The 20354-nt window shown below is 49.1% G+C and overlaps 1 protein-coding gene across 1 annotated transcript in view; it reads left to right on the top strand.

Moving 5' to 3' along the window:
• Positions 1–20354, top strand: part of NAV2 (neuron navigator 2) — a 270778-nt gene that overhangs the window by 182619 nt on the left and 67805 nt on the right. Inside the window, 2 exon segments of the mRNA XM_077761085.1 lie at positions 13051–13189; positions 19515–19806. Of these exon segments, the coding sequence (XP_077617211.1) occupies positions 13051–13189; positions 19515–19806 (431 nt within the window).

Here is a 20354-nt window from a genome sequence, read left to right as displayed (position 1 = left end):
ACACACCCACACACACACACACACACAGACACACTCCTACTCCCCCATCCTTCTGGAGAGGCAGCCCAAGCCAGGAGGAAAGCTTTTCTCAGAGAAAGTCTTTGAAAGCTGCCAGGAGCCAACTGGTAGGATTTTTGGAGAGGGAGTTAGTTTTTTGATGAGCATCTTAATCCTTCTTCATTTTAAAATAAAAGCTTGTGGCTATAACATAATTTTGCTTTTGAATTTTCAATAGTAAAACAGTTGTTCATTGTTCACAGCATCTGTTTACATAGTTCCTTCTGAATTCCTTGATTACAGGTTTTAATAGGGATTAGTTGGTGCAACCCCTTCCCATCCCAGAACTGGGACTCTCTCCCATCCCACCTCCCCTCCCAGCCGTTGTACCGTAATGCTTACGGTAGTCATGCATAGACTGAGGTTCCTTTAAAAAAAAAAAGTAGCATCAGGAATTACTGCGTATTTTTGTTGGCACTGCATCAAAACTGACATCACCGGAAATTGTGTACATCATTGTTCACTATACAAATAGGTATCTTCCCCTTTAGGTTCAGAAGTTATCTGTGTAGGCTAACCGTTTTAATCAAATACTTTGTTTTCAATGGTCTAAGAAATGCTATCACGAGTGGTTTTTTTGTGTCCTTGTTAAAGTAGCACTTTTGGCTGAAAGGACTGTTCCCAACATTTTGGCACAGTCCAGGGGGATTTAAAATATTTTTTTCACGTTTAGATTTTATTCAGCTTGACCCGTTGTTGCAGATTCCCCTGGGACCATAGCGAGGGCCCTCCCACTAGGTGCTTTACGGTAATGGTTTCAGAGTTTGGTGTTAGCTTTTGCTGCGCTGAAACTTTTCACAGCTGACTTGATGCTAGCACTCGGGCCTGACCTCTCGCTCCTTCAGCACTTAAGGGGTTAATTTTGTTGGTGGATCAGATTTCTTTTCTGGGCTGGGGAATAGTGATCCCCGTCTGACTGGTCCTTTAGTAGCAGAGCTGCTGGGTGCCCGGGATTCCCTGGCCCAACGTGGGCTGGCTCGGCTGGCTGGCTGGCTGGCTGGCTGGCTGGCTGGCTGAGGAGTTGCCATCGTGAGAATCATTCGGCTTCTTTGTCCGCTTTCTCTAAGGACCACAATGTAGTGAAATGCTCTGGCCTGGGAACCTTACCAGGTAGGATGATCTCAAATTTCTGGGGCCGGGGCAGGGTGTGTTGCCTTGTCGTTCCTCGGATGATATTGGAAAGCCCGGTAGAGCGGCTATTGATACAGCTGCCAAAATCCCCTTGGGCCCTGTGATGGGGGTTAGGTGGCTGGTCCGGAATTCAGCATCCTTTGCCCAGCCACCCCCGGCTCCTTTCGTGCCAGCCTTGATAATCCTGGAGGAAGCACGAGCCTTCGCCAAATGTCCTTGGTCCACCTGGACATTTGGGAAATGTCAGTCTTTTCCAGACCAACTTATCAGAGTAGGCTGCTGAGACTGAAAAACTGGGTGTTGACTTCCCAGCTGTCTTAGATCCTTATTCCAGAGTTGTTGTTGTTTTTTTGTGTGTGTGGGGGGGGAACTCTCCAGTTTGGAAGGGAGGAGAGAGCTGGAGAGAGGCAGTGTGGGCCCCCGGCAAGGGTTGCTAGTGGTTTGGAGGGCCCTGATGAAAATGACTTACAGTTGGAGGTTTTGTTTGGAGTCTAAGAAGCTGGGTGAGTTTGCGGTTGTGTTTACTAATACTGCAAATTACTGGGTGGGTTATGTTTTTTGTTTTTTTTTTCCCCCTGAAAACTGGGCTCAGGAGCGATAGCTTGGGAGATTTGAATATGAGTACTTTTCTTATTCACTAGGGCTGCTATCAAGCTTCCCAAAGAGAAGCATTTCTATTTTAAGCCAGACTAGGAAAAGGGAAAAAAACTTCATTATCACCTACTGCTGTCCAAGCATCTAACAGGCACTGTCCCATTTACCTTTCTTTGCAGAGCCAGCAATAGTATCTCCAATTTCGAGGTGAGGCAGTGGGAACCAAGAGAGGCTAAGTCACTTGCTCAAGGTCACACAGCTAGGAATAGGCCAAGCTGGCCTGGGAACCTACTTCTGGCCACCACTCTGCCTTCCTTGTTGGGCTTGGCAGATGGCTCAGGATGGTTTTAGCCACAGATTTAAATGTGGGTTCAGCCGGATGAGGGGCACTTTTGGTTGCAGAGGACTCACTGAAGTGCACACGATACAGGCAAGCGTGGCCTGCCTGGGCTTCTCAGATTCTGCTTGTTTCTGAGAGGGTGGGGGTGATATGTTAAAAAGCAACTCTGCTTTGCTGCAGGACCTACCTGGGAGTTCTGTCATCTTGAGCCTTCTGGGTTGGTGACTGGATTTGTGCTTGTACTGGGTTCAGCAGGGCAGGAGCCCAAGTGGAAGTCAAATCTGGGACAGCCAGTGGCCTTGGAGCTGGCCTTGGACTACTGGGACTGTGCCCTGGAGCTCTGGGGCTGCCTCCTGGGAAGCTGGATTTATTGAGTCCTGGAGGGAGAGGTTGTACGGCCGGCATGTTAATGCTGACCCAAGCTCGGCACTAGCTGCTCACATGTGTGCTGGGGTTGGCTAATTAGCTGGAGCTGAACTGTTCGGTGTTGCAAAGCTGATTTTGAATGGTTGTTGCTTGACCTGAGTTCTCTTCCCTTCCCAATCGCCCCAGAAGGGATAGCTTTTAAGGTCAGGTCCCTGACATGCTGCCAAAATGAGGCCGATTGGTCTTGGGGGGACAGTCCGCTCTCTCAGCTTCCCTGAGGCAGTTGTGGTTCTGTTGTGCATTCAGGCTGGGAATTAGAGGTCCCAGACCTCTGAGACGTCTTGGGAATTGAATGTGAGTGAGTGTATGGGTAGGTGTGGGTGTGGCAGGGGACTCCACATCCCCCTTCACCTACTCTAGACCTAAGGCAGCCAGCCAAGGCTCTGTGTGGGATTTGCCTCCCCCCCTTTTCTCTACCTACTTGGAGATGTTTTAAGAATAACTTGATTGCATTTAAAAGCGTCCTGGGCTTTGGGGATAACATGTGGGAGTTGTAAGTTCTTGTATGACTGGGATCTAGTTAAAAAATCCTTCCTTCTGCTCTTGGGTCGAATGAATGTGGTCAAGAAGAGCTTGGGTTTTAGAATCGGCAGATCTAGGTTCCAATCCAGCTCCACTTATTTAGCTCTGGCACCTTGGGCAGATGGCCTAGCCTCTGGAAGCCTCAGTTTCCACATTTATGAAAAGGGAACATTAATAGTTTGTGCCTTTTGGGAAATAGAGAAGACCGTGTGGAATAATGTGTATAAAGCACCAACCAGCATGCCTAGATCCCACTATTAAAGTTTGTCACCTTGAGTAGGTGTTTGCTATTATTTGCCTTAGCTATGTGTTTATATATATGATGAAGTACTAGGGCAAGTATATATATATATTATATATATATAATATGCTGAATTCTGTTGATGTTTAGGGCACATATATCTTGTGGTGTTCTCACCAGGATGAGTGTGTTGAGATCTTTGGCAAAAGTTGACGGGCAGTGGACCAAGTGTCAGCAGCCCTCTCTGGAGGAGCCTTGGACGAGAGACGGCTTTGTGTAGCTGAGGTCAGCAGACATGCTGGTGCCTATTGTAACAATGAGGCCAGAAGGCATCCCTCTGGGGTTTCTGGCCCCACCAAGCCCCTGGAGCCAAAGGGAGGAATTTCACGCTTACTCAGGGGACCACCTACTTGTTAAAGGAATGAGTTACCAGAATGGGACAAAGGTGCTGTCGGGTGAAACTCCCCCCCTGGCATTCTGAATGCTGCTAAATCCCCTTGGAGCCTTCTTTATGGGGCTCTTGTTTCTCTCTCTCCACCCCAAGTGATTGGCCTTGCACCTGGCACCGTCTGTAGAGGCTGCTTCTCCCCTGGGACACTGTGGCAGCAAGAAGCAAGTTCTTGCCCTAGTACTTCATCATCTCTTTGGCAGCGTGGGCCTGCACTTCCTTCCTGCAGTTCAGGCTCCCCGGCTTCTGCACTGCAGCCGACGTGAGCTGGTTATCTCCTGAGCGCCTGCAGGTCTGATCTGGTCCCCACAAGAGGCTCGGGAGGCCTGGTGTTAGCACCGGATCACCCAAGAGGAAGCCTGGGTCTCCTGGGCAGGGGTGGGGGAGTAGCGGGCGAGTGGGAGGAGGTGCCTCTGACAAAGTAAATGGTAGAGCCAGGCTTCAAATAAATCTATTGTACTTTTCTCTCTGGAGCTGCGCTGCCTCCCGCTGGAGCCCCAGGGCTTAGTGGCCCCCTGGCCCACTGCTAGAGGAGACTAAATTCACTGGGATTTGTGTCTGCCCCTACTTTCATTCGAGCTCAAGTTCCAGGACATTTTGCAAACCACGTAGGCGGATCTCAGAAGGTGAAACCTAGAGACAGGAGGCCTCCTTATGGCTTTTTTCGAGTAACTGTCTCTTTTTTTTGGTGTGGAGAATTTTGAAGTCCTTATTGTATACGTGATAGACATGGAAGAAAGGATGCCAAGTGAACAAATAAACGAGGTGGTTGAACACTGTTGGATCTGTGTTTGAATCCCACCTTCAGCATTTCTTAGTTGTATGACATTTGAGCGTTTTTTTTCCAAGCCTCAATGGTCTCATCTCTAAAATGGGTATAGTGTTACTATCTATGTCATGCTACCCAGAGAAAATGTAAGTGACAGGACCTGGCACAAAAGTAAACCCCCAGTGAGAGTTGTTACTTGTTCCGGAGAGATATGGGGATGAAATGAAATAATATATGTAATTAGCATGCACAACCTTGAACTTCATTTAAAATTGGCTATTATAAAGACTATACTTTCAGGGATCATTTCTAAAATTGGCTATTATACTATTATCATTCCCAGATAGACAATGAAAGGTGGGATGGTGAGGAAATGCTCTTGCTTTCTTTGAAGGTAGGTTTTCTTAATAGGCCCCAGCAGCGACTGGAGGAGGTGATGCCCTTGAGACTACCTCCTGGGAAGGAAATAGTTAACATACCTGTCTGGTGGGAAATGGAGGCAGCCAAACCCTTTCCCTTCCCTGGGGGTTACTACTAAGCCTGCAGTAGGACTTGCTCACTCATCCACACCAAAGGATCTCATTCCGCCTGGGCCCTGGGGTTTCAGGGGAACAATTGCCTTGAACAATAGCCAGAAAACAAGTTCCACCAGTCTGGGCTTTTGCAACTGAATACAGCTGTCTGGCGGGGGCCACAGGGCCCTGAAAACGAGCTCTGCTGTGATTCTAGGGCAGAACTGGAAACGTAAGCAGGTAAGGGCTGGCCCCAGTTCTTGGTTTCTCTGCAGCGAGCATTCAGCCACCAGGAGGGAAGCAGAAAGCCGGGCAGGGGCTGCCCCAGACTGCTCGTGAGGACACGCTAAGGGCCTTCTGGAAGTGGACCCAGTCTTTGGGGTTTGGGGGTCCGGTGTCAGGAGCTGCTCTTTGTAAAGACTGCTTTCGAGAACCATAGTTAGAGTCCTTCCTCTCTGGTAACCTGCATGGTGGTTTATCAGTGAGCAGACAACAAATACATATCTGCAATGTGATTGATCTTTTTATTTTTACAACTTGGGTTAGCATGTCTTTCCTGGGAGTAAACAACATTATCTCACAAGGAGTCCATTTGAAGAGTGTAATGACCCTCCGGAGCCTTCAGTAACTCCTGAGTTGGAGTCTTTAGCTGAAACGCAGGATTCCTTACGCATGGGTGTGTAAATCCTAGTGGAAAAAATCTGTTTAATCGTCCCTCTAACGTTGGGATTCCATTTTGCTTTTTTGCTTCATGGGAGATGAAGTTATAAATATAAACTCCCATTAATTCAGGACCATTACAAATTCCTGCTGCATTTGGAAACTCCCTGGAAGAGCTTGATATTAAAAATGTGTCCAGACTCGAGATGGTTTTTTTCAGGGAGGGGATGCACGGGTGAAGGCAGGTTTCTCTCCTCAGTTCTGTGGAATGTTTCACTCCCCACAACAGGGAGGAAAACAGGGAGTGTGAGGAGCTAAAATAATTTATGATGCTTTCACCTGCGTTCCTCATAGCCGATAGCTTGTGCTTGGCTGTTAAAATTGTGCTTTAAGCCTTCTGAGTGGCATTTGAATTCCTGACACAGTGATGTCAGAAGCGCTTCTAAGACTGAAATAGGATCCTTCTGGCTTTATGGGCCTTTCCATCTTTGAGTGGATTTTCTGATCACTTTTGGCAAATCATTTCACATCTGTATTTCAGGAGATAGCAGACAAGCAGTCGAGGCCATGGTTCTGGTCAAAATGCTGTGTCTTGGCCAAAATGGGGTCTTTTTGGATACACTTGGTTGCTATCAGCTGGTGGAGGTTATTTTGTGATACGGCTGGTTAGCAGACAGAGATTTCCAAGCTGATCTGTATGTGTTTGAGTTCAGATGAGCTAGAAGGTTGCATGGAGTCTGGTTTGAATTCCATCCTTCTAATGAGCTCTGGGCCCTCAGCCTCTTTCATCTGATTGAAAATGGGAGTGGAATAATACATATAATGTGCCCACTAGGGTACCTGGCATTTGGTAAACACCTTCAATGGTGGCTGTAAATATTAGCTAAGATTGCATTCTGTTCCTCTGTGGATAAACAGTGTGGTCTAACGCAGACTCTATATTATGACTTGGGTTGCTGCCTCTCTAGGAGAGTTTGTGAACTCAAATTGCAGGGTGAGTGAAGAGGCTTAGCTAGGGGTTGTGTCAAATGGGAAAGTGCTTCTCTGTCTAAAAAGGGCAGTTACTACTCAGGGCTAGATGATTGTCTCCTGTGTATAAGATATTGGCGCCTCTTCCAAGTGTTTAAAAGATTGTGTGGGCTTCGGAGCGTCTGGGTGGCTCAGTCGGTTAAGCATCATGCTCTTGATTTCAACTCAGGTCAAGGTCTCATAGTTCGTGAGTTCCAGACCTGCATGCTGACAGTGCAGCTCCTGCTGGGGGTTCTCTCTCTCTCTCTCTCTCTCTCTCTCTGCCCCTCCCCCACGTGCTCTCTATCTCCCTCCCAAAAATAAGGCAAAAACAGAGAGGGAGGCAAACCATAAGAGGCTCTCAACTACAGTAAACAAACTGAGGGTTGCTGGAGGGGAGGTGGCTGGGGGGCGTGGGGTAAATGGGTGATGGGCATTGAGGAGCCTACATTTCAGGATGAGCACTGGGTGTCATATGTAAGAGATGAATCACTGGGTTCTACTCCTGAAACCGAGACTATACTGTATGTTAACTAACTGCTGGGGGATGGAATGGAATGGAATGGAATGGAATGGAAGATAGATAGATAGATAGACAGACAGACAGACAAAACTAAAAAAAAGGAAAAAGAATTTTGTGGACTTAAAAAAAAATAATCTGAGGGGTGAAATTAGCAATGGAGAAACCCAAAGACTGGAAGGTATAGTTACCCGTTGGGCAGTTTTTACTGAGGGGGAGGAGATGTTCTGAGATCCGTGGGGGCCTTCCACATGCCCATTTGCCTCTGTACCAACTTTTCTGTACTCATAGGATGTCAGTCAGACAGCTGGCTGCATCCAGCTCCCTCCTTATGTGCACGTCTGGGGCGTACAGAGAGAATGAGGTATCCAGACCCTAACAGGGTATCGCTCTGGGGATGGCTGGGGACAGCGCCTGGCCCTCCTGGTGCCTTTGCTGTCACCAGGAAGGAGACGTTGGTGCAGCAGAGAGTGCTGGGGGGCCTGGGCTCCAGCATGCTGCAGACTATTGCTTTTACCTTGTGCTGGTACTGGGCTGGCGGCTTGAGGTATCTGGTGGTATCCAGACATGTCTGGAACAGGTGCAGTTTCTACTTGGTACCTTTGCTTCTCTCCCTGATTTATATTTTCATTTGTGTCTGGGCTATGTATTCTTGTCTGTCGCATCCACTGGTCTTGCTGTCAAGGGTAGGGACAACTAAGAGTCCTCATCACTGTATCTCCCCTGCCTTGTACGGTGCCTGGCACAGAGAGGGCGCTGACTGACTGGGTCAGGTGAACAAATGAATTCAAAGCCATTGTATCAGGATCCAAAAATGTTGAGTTTAGGAGTCTCGAAGAACAGTAGCAATTGTTTGATGGAGTTCTCCAACCCACCCATTGGCCTCAAATGGGTGAAGGTTGTTTACAAATCTGATCACTGACCACTCCCGGGGGCCATTGTGTGACTGCACCAATGGGGACATTTCATTGAGTAGAGAAAACGGTACATGCCTGTGATCTGGGGGAATGAGGTGCTGGCCTTGGTGGTTCTTGAGGAATCAATGGAACCATCTTCTTAACCATTTGTCTGTGTCTCTGCCCAAGAATTTATAGGGCATATACATGATATTCTGTCTTGAAATTAAAAAAAAAAAAAAAAAAAAAAGACAGGGAAACTAGCCAAGCTCTGTGTCCCATGTTCCTTTGAATTTCCTATAATACAGCCTATGAGGCAGAAGGAGGCCCTGGGGTTCCGCTCTTCTCCCAAGGATATCAAACACAGTGTTGCTTCCACTGATATTTGGGGAGTAGTTTTGGAATGGCTTTGGAAGTGTTGCCATGTTGAGCAAAGATGAACTGGAGTGGAAAAGTCTGGAGAGGAGGGGTGCTTTCTTGGGTCCATTTACTTTTCCAGTCATTCATATAAAAATCACTCTTTCATTCACAGAACGAAATCTGCCTTTATAGTTTTCAATGCCTAAGGAGTATTTTTGTGCCCAAAAAGAACATCTTCAAATTTATTAAGTTTTACTATTCAACTTTTTAATAATTTTTTAATGTTTTTTATTTATTTCTGAGAGAGCACAAGCAAGGGAGGGACAGAGAGAGGGGGAGACACAGAATATGAAGCAGGCTCCAGGCTCCAAGCTGTCAGCACAGAGCCCGATGCGGGGCTCGAACCCACAAACTGTGAGATCATGACCTGGGCCCAAGTCGGACACTTAACCGACTGAGCCACCCAGATGCCCCACTATTCAATTTATTAAAGATTTAAGTTTTTTAAAATTTTTTGAGAGAGAGCGAGCACGAGCGGGGTAAGGGCAGAGAGAGAGAGGGAGACAGAGGATCTGAAACAGGCTCTGTGCTGATAGCAGAGTCTGATGTAGGGCTCAAACTTAGAAATATGACCTGAGAGATCATGACCTGAGCCAAAGCTGGATGCCTAGCCAAGAGAGCCACCCAGGCACCCCAAAAGCTTTTACTTTTAAGCCTGTTTCTTACAGATCTCATCTATAAATCTATAAATTAAGATAATTTCCATTTTTTGTTTGATTACTACTTTATTGCTTTAGACTGAACAAATTGAATTTTAACAATTAGTACTGTTTGGAAACTTGGATAATTAAGCTTCCTTAAACATTTTTGATGGCATTCATCAGTTTAACATGCATGGTTTCCTCAAGCTCTTCAAATGTCTGACAGTGTGGACTTAACCAGCCTAATAGGCAAAATCTTTCTAAGCACGTAACTCTTGCAAATCAAATAAACTAAAGTTATATGTGTCATAAATAAGTTTTCCCAAGTGCTGTAACTCTTTTTACAGTCTCACTCCCAATCCTTAAACCTTTCATCTTAAAAATCTCAAATCAGAAATCAGTAGTCATTTAAACTTGAAACCATGAGACCCTTTTTCTTTATATTCTTTTAATTTTTTAAAGTGTTTGTTCATTTTTAAGAGAGAGTGTGTGTGTGAGTGGGGGAGGGGCAGAGAGGGAGGGAGACACAGAATCCGAAGCAGGTGCCAGGCTCTGAGCTGTCAGCACAGAGCCCAATGTAGGACTTGAACTCATGAACCTTGAGATCATGACCTGAACTGAAGTCAGGCGCTCCACCGACTAAGCCACCCAGGGGCTCTGTACACTTAGGCATTAATATTATGATTTACTTCATCATCTCCCTTCATCTTTTGAAACCTTTCGTCATCTCTAGCGGGCTCCAGGACCATCATACAGTTTCTCACAGTCAGATTTAAGAGCAGGATGTAGGGATGGTCACATCCTATTCCCGAGTGATTACACTGTAGTTCTTTCTGCTGTGTCACCCGGGTCCCTTGAGCCTCGTAGCTGAAATTTCGTTTCACCATACAGCAAACAGATCCTCTGTGTTTCTTTCACATTTCCATTGAAATCTGTTTCTGTAGCCCCTTTCACCATCTCTCACCCGACCTGGGTCTGTGGACTTTCATACCTCTGGTGCAGGTTGTACACAATTTCCTTTGCCACTTGATTGGATGCAACTCCTCTTGTTAACTGCGTGAATGAATTCCGAACGCTTTCTGCGACTTTCCTGTCTGACTCTCAGCCACACGTCTGGAGTCCTTTGGCGAACACGTTGCAATTCCCCATTCAGCAGCACGAGTATACCAAGTGACACAAAACTGAGCAAACTTCTTTTGAGCTAAAGAATCTGTTAATCCTCACGCTCAGTCCCCCAGGGGTGCTTCTGTCTTCCCAGGGCCTCAGGTATGGCTCGTTACAGGCGCTCGCACAACGTCATTCTTCTTGACGCAGCTGCCTTCTTGGGAGAGTACTTTCCTTTTCATCTTGGAACTTGCCGACTCTGATCTTGGTGGCTCCTGACCACTTACACTCTGGGGGAAAGGACAAGTTCAGAGTAACCAATTTTATATCTAGATAGCGATGCCAGTATCCCCAACGATCCAGAAGTGAAGGAGGCATGGCTGGTTCTCTGGGTGCAGGAATAGTTGGTTTCCGGAAGAAAGAACGCTCTGGCTCCACTTGGGCTTCCCTTGGTGTCACTGCCCCTTGGTCCTTGTCACTGGTTTCCCCAACCCCACCTACCCTGGCTTCTCCCCATCTGGGCCGGCTCAGCCAGGGTAACCCCGTGATGCCCCAGGCACCAGCGTGAGAAAAATCGTGTGTACAATCAGTGCCACACGCTCCTCTGGAATAACAGCTCGGTGTTGAAAGGCCACAAGGGAGGAGCGGGTACAAGTTCAAAGCAGAATCTCTGGGGCTTGGATTCATGGGCGTCTGTTACTAACTTCCCTCCTTCCTCCCTGCCAGCCACACTCCCCTCCTCAATCCTCTTTCTTCTTCGTGGGATTATAGGAAATCTCAGATATATTACATTGCTAACCCCAGAGAGCAGATGCAGTTTTTCTCCCCCACAGTCGTGAGAGCAGATTTGGGCCCTTTTCCATTTGTTAGGTCATGCTTTCTGCCGCAGAGCTTCACATGGTGGCCAGCCTAGTGGTATCATCCACGAGTCAACCTTAGGGAAACTGAGGCACAGAAGTTGTGACTTTTCTAAGGATGAGCTGGGGGAGGGGGCTGGGCTCTGAATCCATAGGTGATGGCAACTTTTCATCAGAGCCCGTCCTGCCTCTCTGCACGTGAGTTCAGCCCAGAGGGGTTAATAAGCGTGTGCCTTGTGCCTCGAGGTGGAGGGGACATGAACTCACCCCGCAGGTGGAGGCAGGGAGTGCAGAGGCCTTTGGGGTGAGGCCTTCCAAGCCCCGGCTTCCTCCTGAGAAAGTGAGAGCCACGTCATGCTCTGACGCACATTGAGAGTTGACGTAATGGAAAGCCATTTGGCATCACAGTAACGAGGTGTCTCTGGAGTCACAACGTCTGGATCCAGGTCCTGCTCATCCTTTTACTGGCTGTCTGGTCTCGTGCAACCTTGCCTTTCTTACCTTTCTAAGCCTCAGTTTCTCCACCTGTGCGATAGAAAACCAGTGATACCTAGCTTGTTCCACTAGATCAAGTAGATGAGGTTTCGTTTCCATTGGAAGCCTACTTTGTAGTGCACTCTACTTCTCACTCCCATGAGTTTGAATTCGCAAGTATTTACCGGGGACCCGCTGTACACCTGCCACCCTGCATCCAAACGGATGCAGCAGGCGTGGCTGGGAGGGAGGGTGGCATTGCAGTTATAGGGACTCGGGGAGGCCTTTCTGAGGAGCTAACACTCGAGACGAGTGTTAAGACGAGTGCTAAGACTCGAGACAGTCTCGAGTGTCCAGGAAGAGGAAAAACAAACAGGGTCTCGAGCACAAGAACCCTGTTGGCCTAAAAGGAACAGAGCCTGTGTGACAGAGCCAGGGGGCGATGGAGATTGGTCCCGAGGCACGACTGGAGAGGGAGGCCAGATCAGCCGGTCCGGAGCACCAGAGTACGGAGTTTGGGCTTTAAGTGCCTCAAAGCCCCTGCTCAAGTGTTAGGCACTGGGTCAGGGTTAGGGTGGGTTCCCGTTTCAGAAAGATCGTCCTGGCTGCTGTGAGGAAAAGGGAGACATGGGCATAGAGCCTGGCGGCCTCTTTGCAGTAACGCAGGTGGTGCTGAGCACAGCCGCGGGAGAGATGGAGGGCTGTGCGCAAAGGCATATATTTTGCAGGGAGAGGTCGCAGGACCAGGTGACGGGTTAAAAGTCTTGGTGGTGGTGGGAGCCGGTGAGGAGGAGGAGGAAGAACAATTGCTTGGAGATTTGATTTGAGTGGTAGGTGTGGCCTCAGTGGATGTGTGGGTTGGGAAATGAACTCTATTTTAGAGGCATCGTGGGATGCTACTAGAGTTAGAACCGCTAACAGAATTGACAGGTTTCTCCTGACTTCTGTGGCTTTCCTTACCTGGGCATTTCACTTCCAGAGTGGAGTCCAGAGAATTGGGACGGCAGCCCATCTTTCCACACTCACGCCAGAGAGCTTGCTGCACTTGACTCTCCCTGAACTGCTTCCAGCAAGAGTCCCCACCCCCACTGCTCTTCCCCCACCGCTAGGTCTGGGAAGTAACCATTGGCTTCTAAGATAAAGTTGAGGAGGGGGTAGGAGGTGGGCCGATTAGCCACCTCTGCACCTCTGCTCTCCTGAGCGTTCTCCATTTGCGGGAAAGTCCGTTTCGGCCACTTCCCCCAGCTGCCCCTCCAGAACAGCAAGGACGCAGATGGTGCCCTTGAGATGAGTCCCATTGGGGCGAAAGAACCTTGTCTAGGGTTTTATGACACAGGGACCCTTCAGGGATGGTATGCACTGGTCCGCATGGTTGGCCTGCACCGATGCAGCATGAAGTTTTCGTGCTCAGGATGTGTTTGTCTCGGCAGCTGGGATGACAGCAGCTCCGTCAGCAGTGGGATCAGCGACACCATAGACAACCTCAGCACCGATGACATCAACACCAGCTCCTCCATCAGTTCCTACGCCAACACACCTGCCTCCTCTCGCAAAAACCTGGATGTGCAGGTAAGGAAGACCCCCTGCTGGCAGGGAGCCTCGGGCTCGTGGACCCCGGGGGCCATTTGGGGTGAGCGGAATCCGCAGGCCCACGAGGTGAGGCTGATCTCCTGCTCACTGCCTGTGCTCTCCAGTCACTTAACTGCTGCCTCCGCCTGTAAGAGGAGAGGGGCCGGGTCCTGGACCTTAGTTTCAGAATCTTTTTTTTTTTTTTTAAGAGGTTGCTGGACTCAGTCATGCTGAACCTGGAGTGTGTGTCCCCTCCGGGGCCCCGGGAGCCACCGCGGTCCAGGGCACATGCTGGCCTCTCCAGAGTGATGGGGTGGGGACAGACACAGACAGGCCTGGGCTGAAAGATCACCATGTCTTGACCAGAGGTTGGGAGCTGTCAGTCTGCAGGTCACACGCTCCTGCTGATGGGTTTTCTTTGGTTTATGGTATCACTCTTCTTTGAAGCTAGACTCCATGTCAAATTTTTACAGTTGCATTATTTCACCTAAAAATGGGATTCTGGTGTCCCTTGAAAAGTCAGAAGCTTTTGCTTTCTTGAACCTGCATTCTCCACATGGTCCCCAGTCAGCAGGGGTGCACGTGTCCGCCCCCTTCAGACACATGTCCCCGTGTGCCACAGTTGACGCTGGCCGGCTGTACCCATCCATGTACCTGCCAGCCCCCGAGGTGGTTAGTTTCCAACCCCTATTTGGAAACTCTGAGATTGTATCTCTCGGATACTGTGCCGCCTTCTATTTCCTTCCAGCGTAGCTTTGTGTGGGCACCTTCACGTCCCTTCCCAGCGCTCCTTGCTCTCACGGGGGGCTGGTCTAGCAAGCCCGTTTTACTAGTGAAAAACTGAGGCGCCACCCTCATGACCAGCCTCCACGTTGGGACTGACCAGCACAAGGACTGGTCGGCTGTGGTAGCACTGGCATATGTGGACTGGGATCTTTCGTGGAGGGTCCCTCCCACCAGCGGGGGCCACGACCTCCAGTGAAGCCATGTGAAGGTGTGATTGGGACAGCCTCCCGGAAGGCTCCGGGGGACGGCAGAGGTGCCCCTGCCTCCTTCCTACACTCCCTTCCACACTCGCCTCCTTCCTCAGCTCTTTCTCTACAAGATAGGACCTGCTTCGGAAATTTCTGTGCTTTCAAAGGTTTTTTTTTTTTTTTGGAGGACAGGGCTAAATAAANTAAAGAACGTGTCAGTGTGAGAGTTCCGTCCCACAGAAATGTGGACACTGCCTGCCTGCAGAAATATATTGAGTGTTAACTCTGGGATTGCCTGCGACTTCTTGAATTTGCACTTTTGCCAGAATTTCTAATTATTGTTGAGTGAGAGGTGACTTGTGGTGGTTGTTAAGGAAGAAAAAAACATTTGGGTAGGCACAGAGATGTTGGAGGTGCTGATAATATTCTAGATCTTGATCTCAGCGTTAGAAAGTTATGTTAATTCTATAAATTTTTTTTAATCTTTATTTTTGAGAGAGAGAGACAAAGTGTGACTAGGGAAGGAACAGAGAGAGAAGGAGACACAGAATCCGAAGCAGGTTCCAGGCTCCAAGCTGTCAGCCTGACCCTGGGGCCCGAACTCATAAACCGTGAGATCATGACCCGAGCCGAAGTTGGACACAACCGACCGAGCCACCCAGGCACCCCTATTTTATAAGATGCATTCAAGCTATATACATAAGATTGTGCATTTAGTATATGAATGTTATACTTCTATTTGAAAATGTGATTTAAAGATTTAAATCACTGTCTAAGAAGGATCACTGTTTGATCAGTGACTAGACACAAGTTAGAAACAGCCAGCCAGCCAGCCTGTGTCCCTGCCACCCATTCCGTGCCAACTGTCACCGTATCCACCTGTTTTCCTTTCTTCCTGGACACTTATTTTTTTTCCTGAGACTCTTTCTAATTTCAGAGTAACAATAACAACCAAGCTATTAGTCTCTCCTTAGATACTGAAATGGGGAACCAAGAGGAGAGAGGGAGTGAGGGAGGCAGTGAGGGGTGGAGAAAAAGAGGTAAAAGGGGGAGGGAGGAAGAGATGAGTAAATCCGTAGGTTTCTCTTTTGTTTACTCTTGAGGCAGGAAGAGTCTTGCATTTTCAGATGTACGTTCAGCCAACCAAACCCTGTGTTCGAAGAATCCCCTTGTCCTTTGTTTCTCTCCCACAAAGCTAGAATGGGCATCTGTTTTCCACGTTGATCCAGAGAAAGCATCTGGGATTTACAAATGATTCCCTATCTGATATACTCCTATTTGGTTAATGCCAGGACCTCCTCCTCTGCGGCCATCTCTTCGCTTTCATCTAGAAAATGTCATATCAGAAAAGGTTCAAGAATACTACACAAACATGTCTTTTGATCAGGTTCAGAAAGTTGGTTCCAAGGGCTGCAAGGGGTTATATTCATTGATTTTGTTTGTTTGTTTGTTTATTTGGTTCTTTGTATAAAACTACCTGAGTTTAAAATATTGAAGGTAAAATTAAGCAAGTAGGTCTTGGAATAAAATAAACACAGACTCGCACCCATGGTTACTAGGATTTCTGCGGAGGTGTTTTCTCTGGCATCTCTTTGTTCCTGTCCAGGGAGCATCTCCAAATATTTCAATCAGTGTAAATTGCAGCCTCCCGCTCCTCCCCTCAGCCGCTCTAAGGCAAGCTAAGGGCCATTACTCCTCTGAGCAGCGGGAAGATGCACACTGCCATCATTCCCCAGGGCTCGTTCAGGTTCCCGTCGCAGACAGGCTTCCCCTGATCGAACGGGGAGCACTTGGTGTCCCAGGCAAGGCATGGAGAGGCAGGAAGAAGTGGCGGTTCGGTGCATCCTGCCAGAAAGCAGGTGGACCACTGGGTGCCTGGCCAGATTTTCGTATTGGAAAAGCTCCTGAGGAACGGCTCAAAGGAAGTGCATCCAAGAAACAGGAAGTTGTTCAGAAGCCTAAGGAACAGCCTTGTTAGCAGAGCAGATAACAGAGGAGCTGTCCCTGGGAGATGAAAGTCCCCTTTGTCTGGGAGTGACTCTTCTCCTCAAGGATGTGGAGGAGCACTGAGGGTGCCCTTGGCGGGACACACATTCCCAGGAATCCGGCGCTCGGCCCCCAATCACTTCTCCTCCACCGGGCAGAGAATCTCCCTGCTTGAGGTCTGACAGCCTCTTGATGGCCATCTCCCATGAGCACTGGTGAGTGTGGTGGGGCACCAAACCAGCTGCAGTGTCCGGGAGAAGGTGAGGACTCTGAAGTCAGGGTCAGGCTCCCAGTTCTGTGGCATCTGTGGATGAGCTAATCAGCCTGTTCGAGCCTCTGCCTCCTGGTCTGTAGCATCGCAGTAATTAGCCTTCCCTTGAAGGATGAGTGTGGTAGTGGCGTGGAAATACTTACCTGCACATGCTCTCTCGGTGTCTAATTCTTGCTAGGTACTCAAGTTTCTTTCTTTTCCTTTTTATTTTTCTTCTTTCTTTCCTTTCTTCCTTCTTCTCAGTTACCTGTCCCTCTCTGCCGTCTTCCTCCATTCATGTCAGTAACCATGATTTGATTACGTTCTTACCATATTTTGCATTCATCTTCTCTTGTGCAGCATTTTATTTTCAGGACGATGTGTTGGTGGCAGAGGGCTTTAACAAACACACCTCTCTCCCCCACACAGTCATCTCCCCATTCATGTCCTCGGTCATTCAGTATTTGCTCTTGGTCTGTGGAAGCTTTCATTCCAGGTGCCAAGGTACAGAGAGGCTTAGGCTTATGTCACACCGCCATTCGTTTTCACTTCCTGTGAAGCTTTTCATAAAATATGCAAGGAGGGAAAGATACTTCCCAGTGAGTTTAGTTTTTGCTCCTCTAGGAAATAAAGTCCTGAGTTCCGTGGCAAGGATTCCTGTCCTGTGTGGCCACGAGTGAGCCCAGACGTTCTCTGCATGTTGGACTGGATGCAGGGATAGGGTTTGGCGAGGAGGAGGGGCGCCCCTTCTGCTCACCTGCTAGGTGCTGCTGCTTGTGACTTTAGGTGGGTTACTTTCCTTCTTCACCCCTGTACCTTCCTGGTCTGTAAAATATAGATAATGGCACAAGCTCAGAGGATTAGAGGAACTCACGATATGTGCAGAGGGATGCGGTGCCTACCTAGCAAGAGAAGTTGCCGGTGATAATGTGGATGTTGCTGGTGTCGTCTGTAATTACTGCACTTGAAACTGAAGCCAGAGCAGCAGGGACGTAGGCATGAGGAGGGCAGTGTCCTGGCTTCTCGAGGCCCGTGGCCCCAAAGCCGGAAAGACAATTACGCTGTTCACCCGAATGTGGGACAGAAATGGGAGGAATGGGAGGACTGGTAAAGAAGGATAGCCAAGTGCTGGGGACGTTCAGAGGTGGGAGAGCTGCTGACCAGAGCTGTTGGAGTTCTTCCACACTTACTTCAGTGGGTCTATGAGATTCCTGTCTGCTGCATCTCCATGTCATACACAGTAATAGCCCCAGAGGAGGTAAGCCACCCCCGCCAGGGTCATACTCGACAAAGGACCAGCAGCACCCAGTAGTGAGCTCACGCCACCCCCATGTGTCCCCGCCTCTCCCCCTGCACATCAGGTCGCGTGGCCCCCACCTCGCCCCTCCTTGCTTCACCGTCTCACTTTCCCCTCTGGTCCCCGAGCGAGCTGGACCCTCAGCGGTAATCCCTCCAGAATTTCAGGCCTCCTCCCCACCTATGTGTGGTTGCTTCCGGCAATAGGAAAATCTTTACACAATTAGGTGCCATTTGAAATGAGAACAACTGATAAAGGCATCAAGAGCCAAGAGAAGAATGGGGCTCTTTGTAAGCCCCCGCCCTGACCCACCCATCGCCCCCTGCAGCTGGCCTGCCGCCCTTTGCTTCTCAGCTTTGGGAACGGAGAGGCTGAGACTCCTTCATCTTCATCCCTAGTGGTGCCCCTGTGTGGTCTGGCACCTAGCTAAGGAATTGTGCGCTTAAAGCCACCAGGTCCCGGGATAGGTCCCCACTATGCAGCGTAGGGTTGAGAAGGCGACACGCTGTGGACCAAGGTGGGGCTCTGATGGCTGGATGATGGTGCTTTCTAAAGGGGAATTCAAACCACAGTCCTAGGTCAAGACCATGCACGTGCTCTCTGCCTCTGGTTACGTCAGAGTTCTGGGGGTCACACCCGAGGCTAGGCTGGAGTCGGGGAAGAGCCAGCCAGGCAGTACGGGAGGAGGGTCTCCCGGGTGGAGGTATCGTGTTAGGTGCCGCAAGGCATGCAGAAACGTCTCCTGTCCTTGGACTTCTTCTCCCGGAAGGCAGTGTGGCATGTGGTTAAGATATGGACTCTGCATTTAAGACTCCCTAGAATCCTTGTATCTCCTCTTGTTCACTGTGTGGTCTTGGGCAGTTTTCTTTTCTACTCCATGCTTCAGTTTTCCTATGTAAAATTGAGAATACGAACTGCAACTTCCTCATAGATTTTTTTTTTAGCCCAGTGCCTAGCACATAGTAAGTACTTACTAAATGTTAATGGTTACAGCTACTACTATTAGCATCGCTACAATTTGATTAGGGAAAATAAGGTATGGGAACATGAAAACAATAATATAGTAACCCAGAATGTGCTATGTGCTAAGTTTTCAGTATTTCCTGGAGTGTATTGGAATGTGTCAGAATGTAGTTGAACATAAACTCCAGGAAATCAAGGGCCTGTACTTGTTCTTACTCATTGTAGTAACCCCAGTCCCCCTTCGTTTGCTTGGCATATAGTGGCACCCAGGAAGTATCTGTGGATTGAATGCTTCCAGAGCCAGTCTCTTTCCTGCCTCAGGGCCTTTGCATGTGTTCTTCCCACTGCTTTGCATACTCTTNCTCCTCCCAGCGCCTCTCCCTCCCTGATCTGTGCAGAACTAGCAGCCAGCCTCGCTTGCTCGGGCTGCGTGTTGGACTGTGCCACTGTGCCGTATTCAAAGATTTTGCTGCCGGTGGAGTGCTAGGGAGACTGCAGAACAAAGGGGAACAGGCTGGGAGGCTGGGTGCTGGATTGGAGTTAGAGGCGCCTGGCGCTGGGTGGCTGAGTGTTGGCTGAATTCTCACCACCTCTCCATCTGCGCACAGTTCTCCGTGGGGCTCTGTCCCCCTCTATTCCCTGGCCCCTCCTACTCTCCCTCCGTACTCCCTTCTAGGACACAGTTATGTCCTAGACTTTCCTTGAACCAAAACAGGCTTTCTAGCTAGATAACCATACCGTAAAGGCCCAAGTATGTTCAAGTAGTTATCTCTCATCGTATTGGCATTCTTCCTCTGGGCTGAGGGGCTCCCGGCCTGGCACTCAGGAAGGACTAACTCAGAATCTCATCCACAGACCGACGCTGAGAAGCACTCCCAGGTGGAGAGGGGTTCCCTGTGGTCGGGCGATGATGTCAAGAAGTCAGACGGAGGGTCAGACAGCGGCATAAAGATGGAGCCAGGGTCTAAGTGGAGGCGGAATCCCTCGGATGTGTCTGATGAGTCTGATAAGAGCACATCGGGCAAGAAGAATTCGGTCATCTCCCAGACGGGCTCATGGCGACGAGGCATGACGGCTCAGGTGGGCATCACCATGCCCCGGACGAAGGCGGCTGCCCCGGCAGGCACGCTCAAGACCCCAGGAACTGGTGAGTAAGAGGCTGTGCTGTCTCACCTCTGCGCTTGACGGTCTGGAGACCAAACCCGCAGTCCCTCTAGCAAGAACTTGACCTTGTTTGTAAGTCCCCGTAAATGCTCGGGTCTTTCTTCTTAGAGTTTAGAGTCTGCTAATAACTAGCTTTCAGAAAGGTTCACACATCTCTGCCTTTTTCTAAGCGAAAATACGTAAGGCTGCCAGCCTCAAACTCCAAAGACGGTCCAGATGCTGAGGCCTATTGAACGGGTCTCCCAGGTGATAGGGAAGAGCCAACACACCCCAGCGCAGGTTTTGCAAGGCCATGTGTTTACGAGTGCCTTCCTGTCCAGTTAATGTTGTCTGTGATTTAGGGATGTGCATAACCAAAGCTGGTGTTTTTGTAGGAAGGCAGAGGGTGCCTCCTGAAAATGTTAGGGACGGAAGAGGAGAGGTCAGGAAAAGGCAGACGTATCAATGATTGGCTGGCTTTGCTTTGTTCTGGGTGCGTTCAAACTGCTTTTGCACCTGAGTAACACCATCGACGTCTCCTAGAAGGCTCCT

Source organism: Crocuta crocuta, unplaced genomic scaffold (assembly GCF_008692635.1).
Source record: "Crocuta crocuta isolate KB4526 unplaced genomic scaffold, BGI_CrCroc_1.0 scaffold233, whole genome shotgun sequence".
Lineage (NCBI taxonomy): Eukaryota > Metazoa > Chordata > Mammalia > Carnivora > Hyaenidae > Crocuta > Crocuta crocuta.
This window is presented reverse-complemented; position numbering and strand designations above follow the sequence as displayed.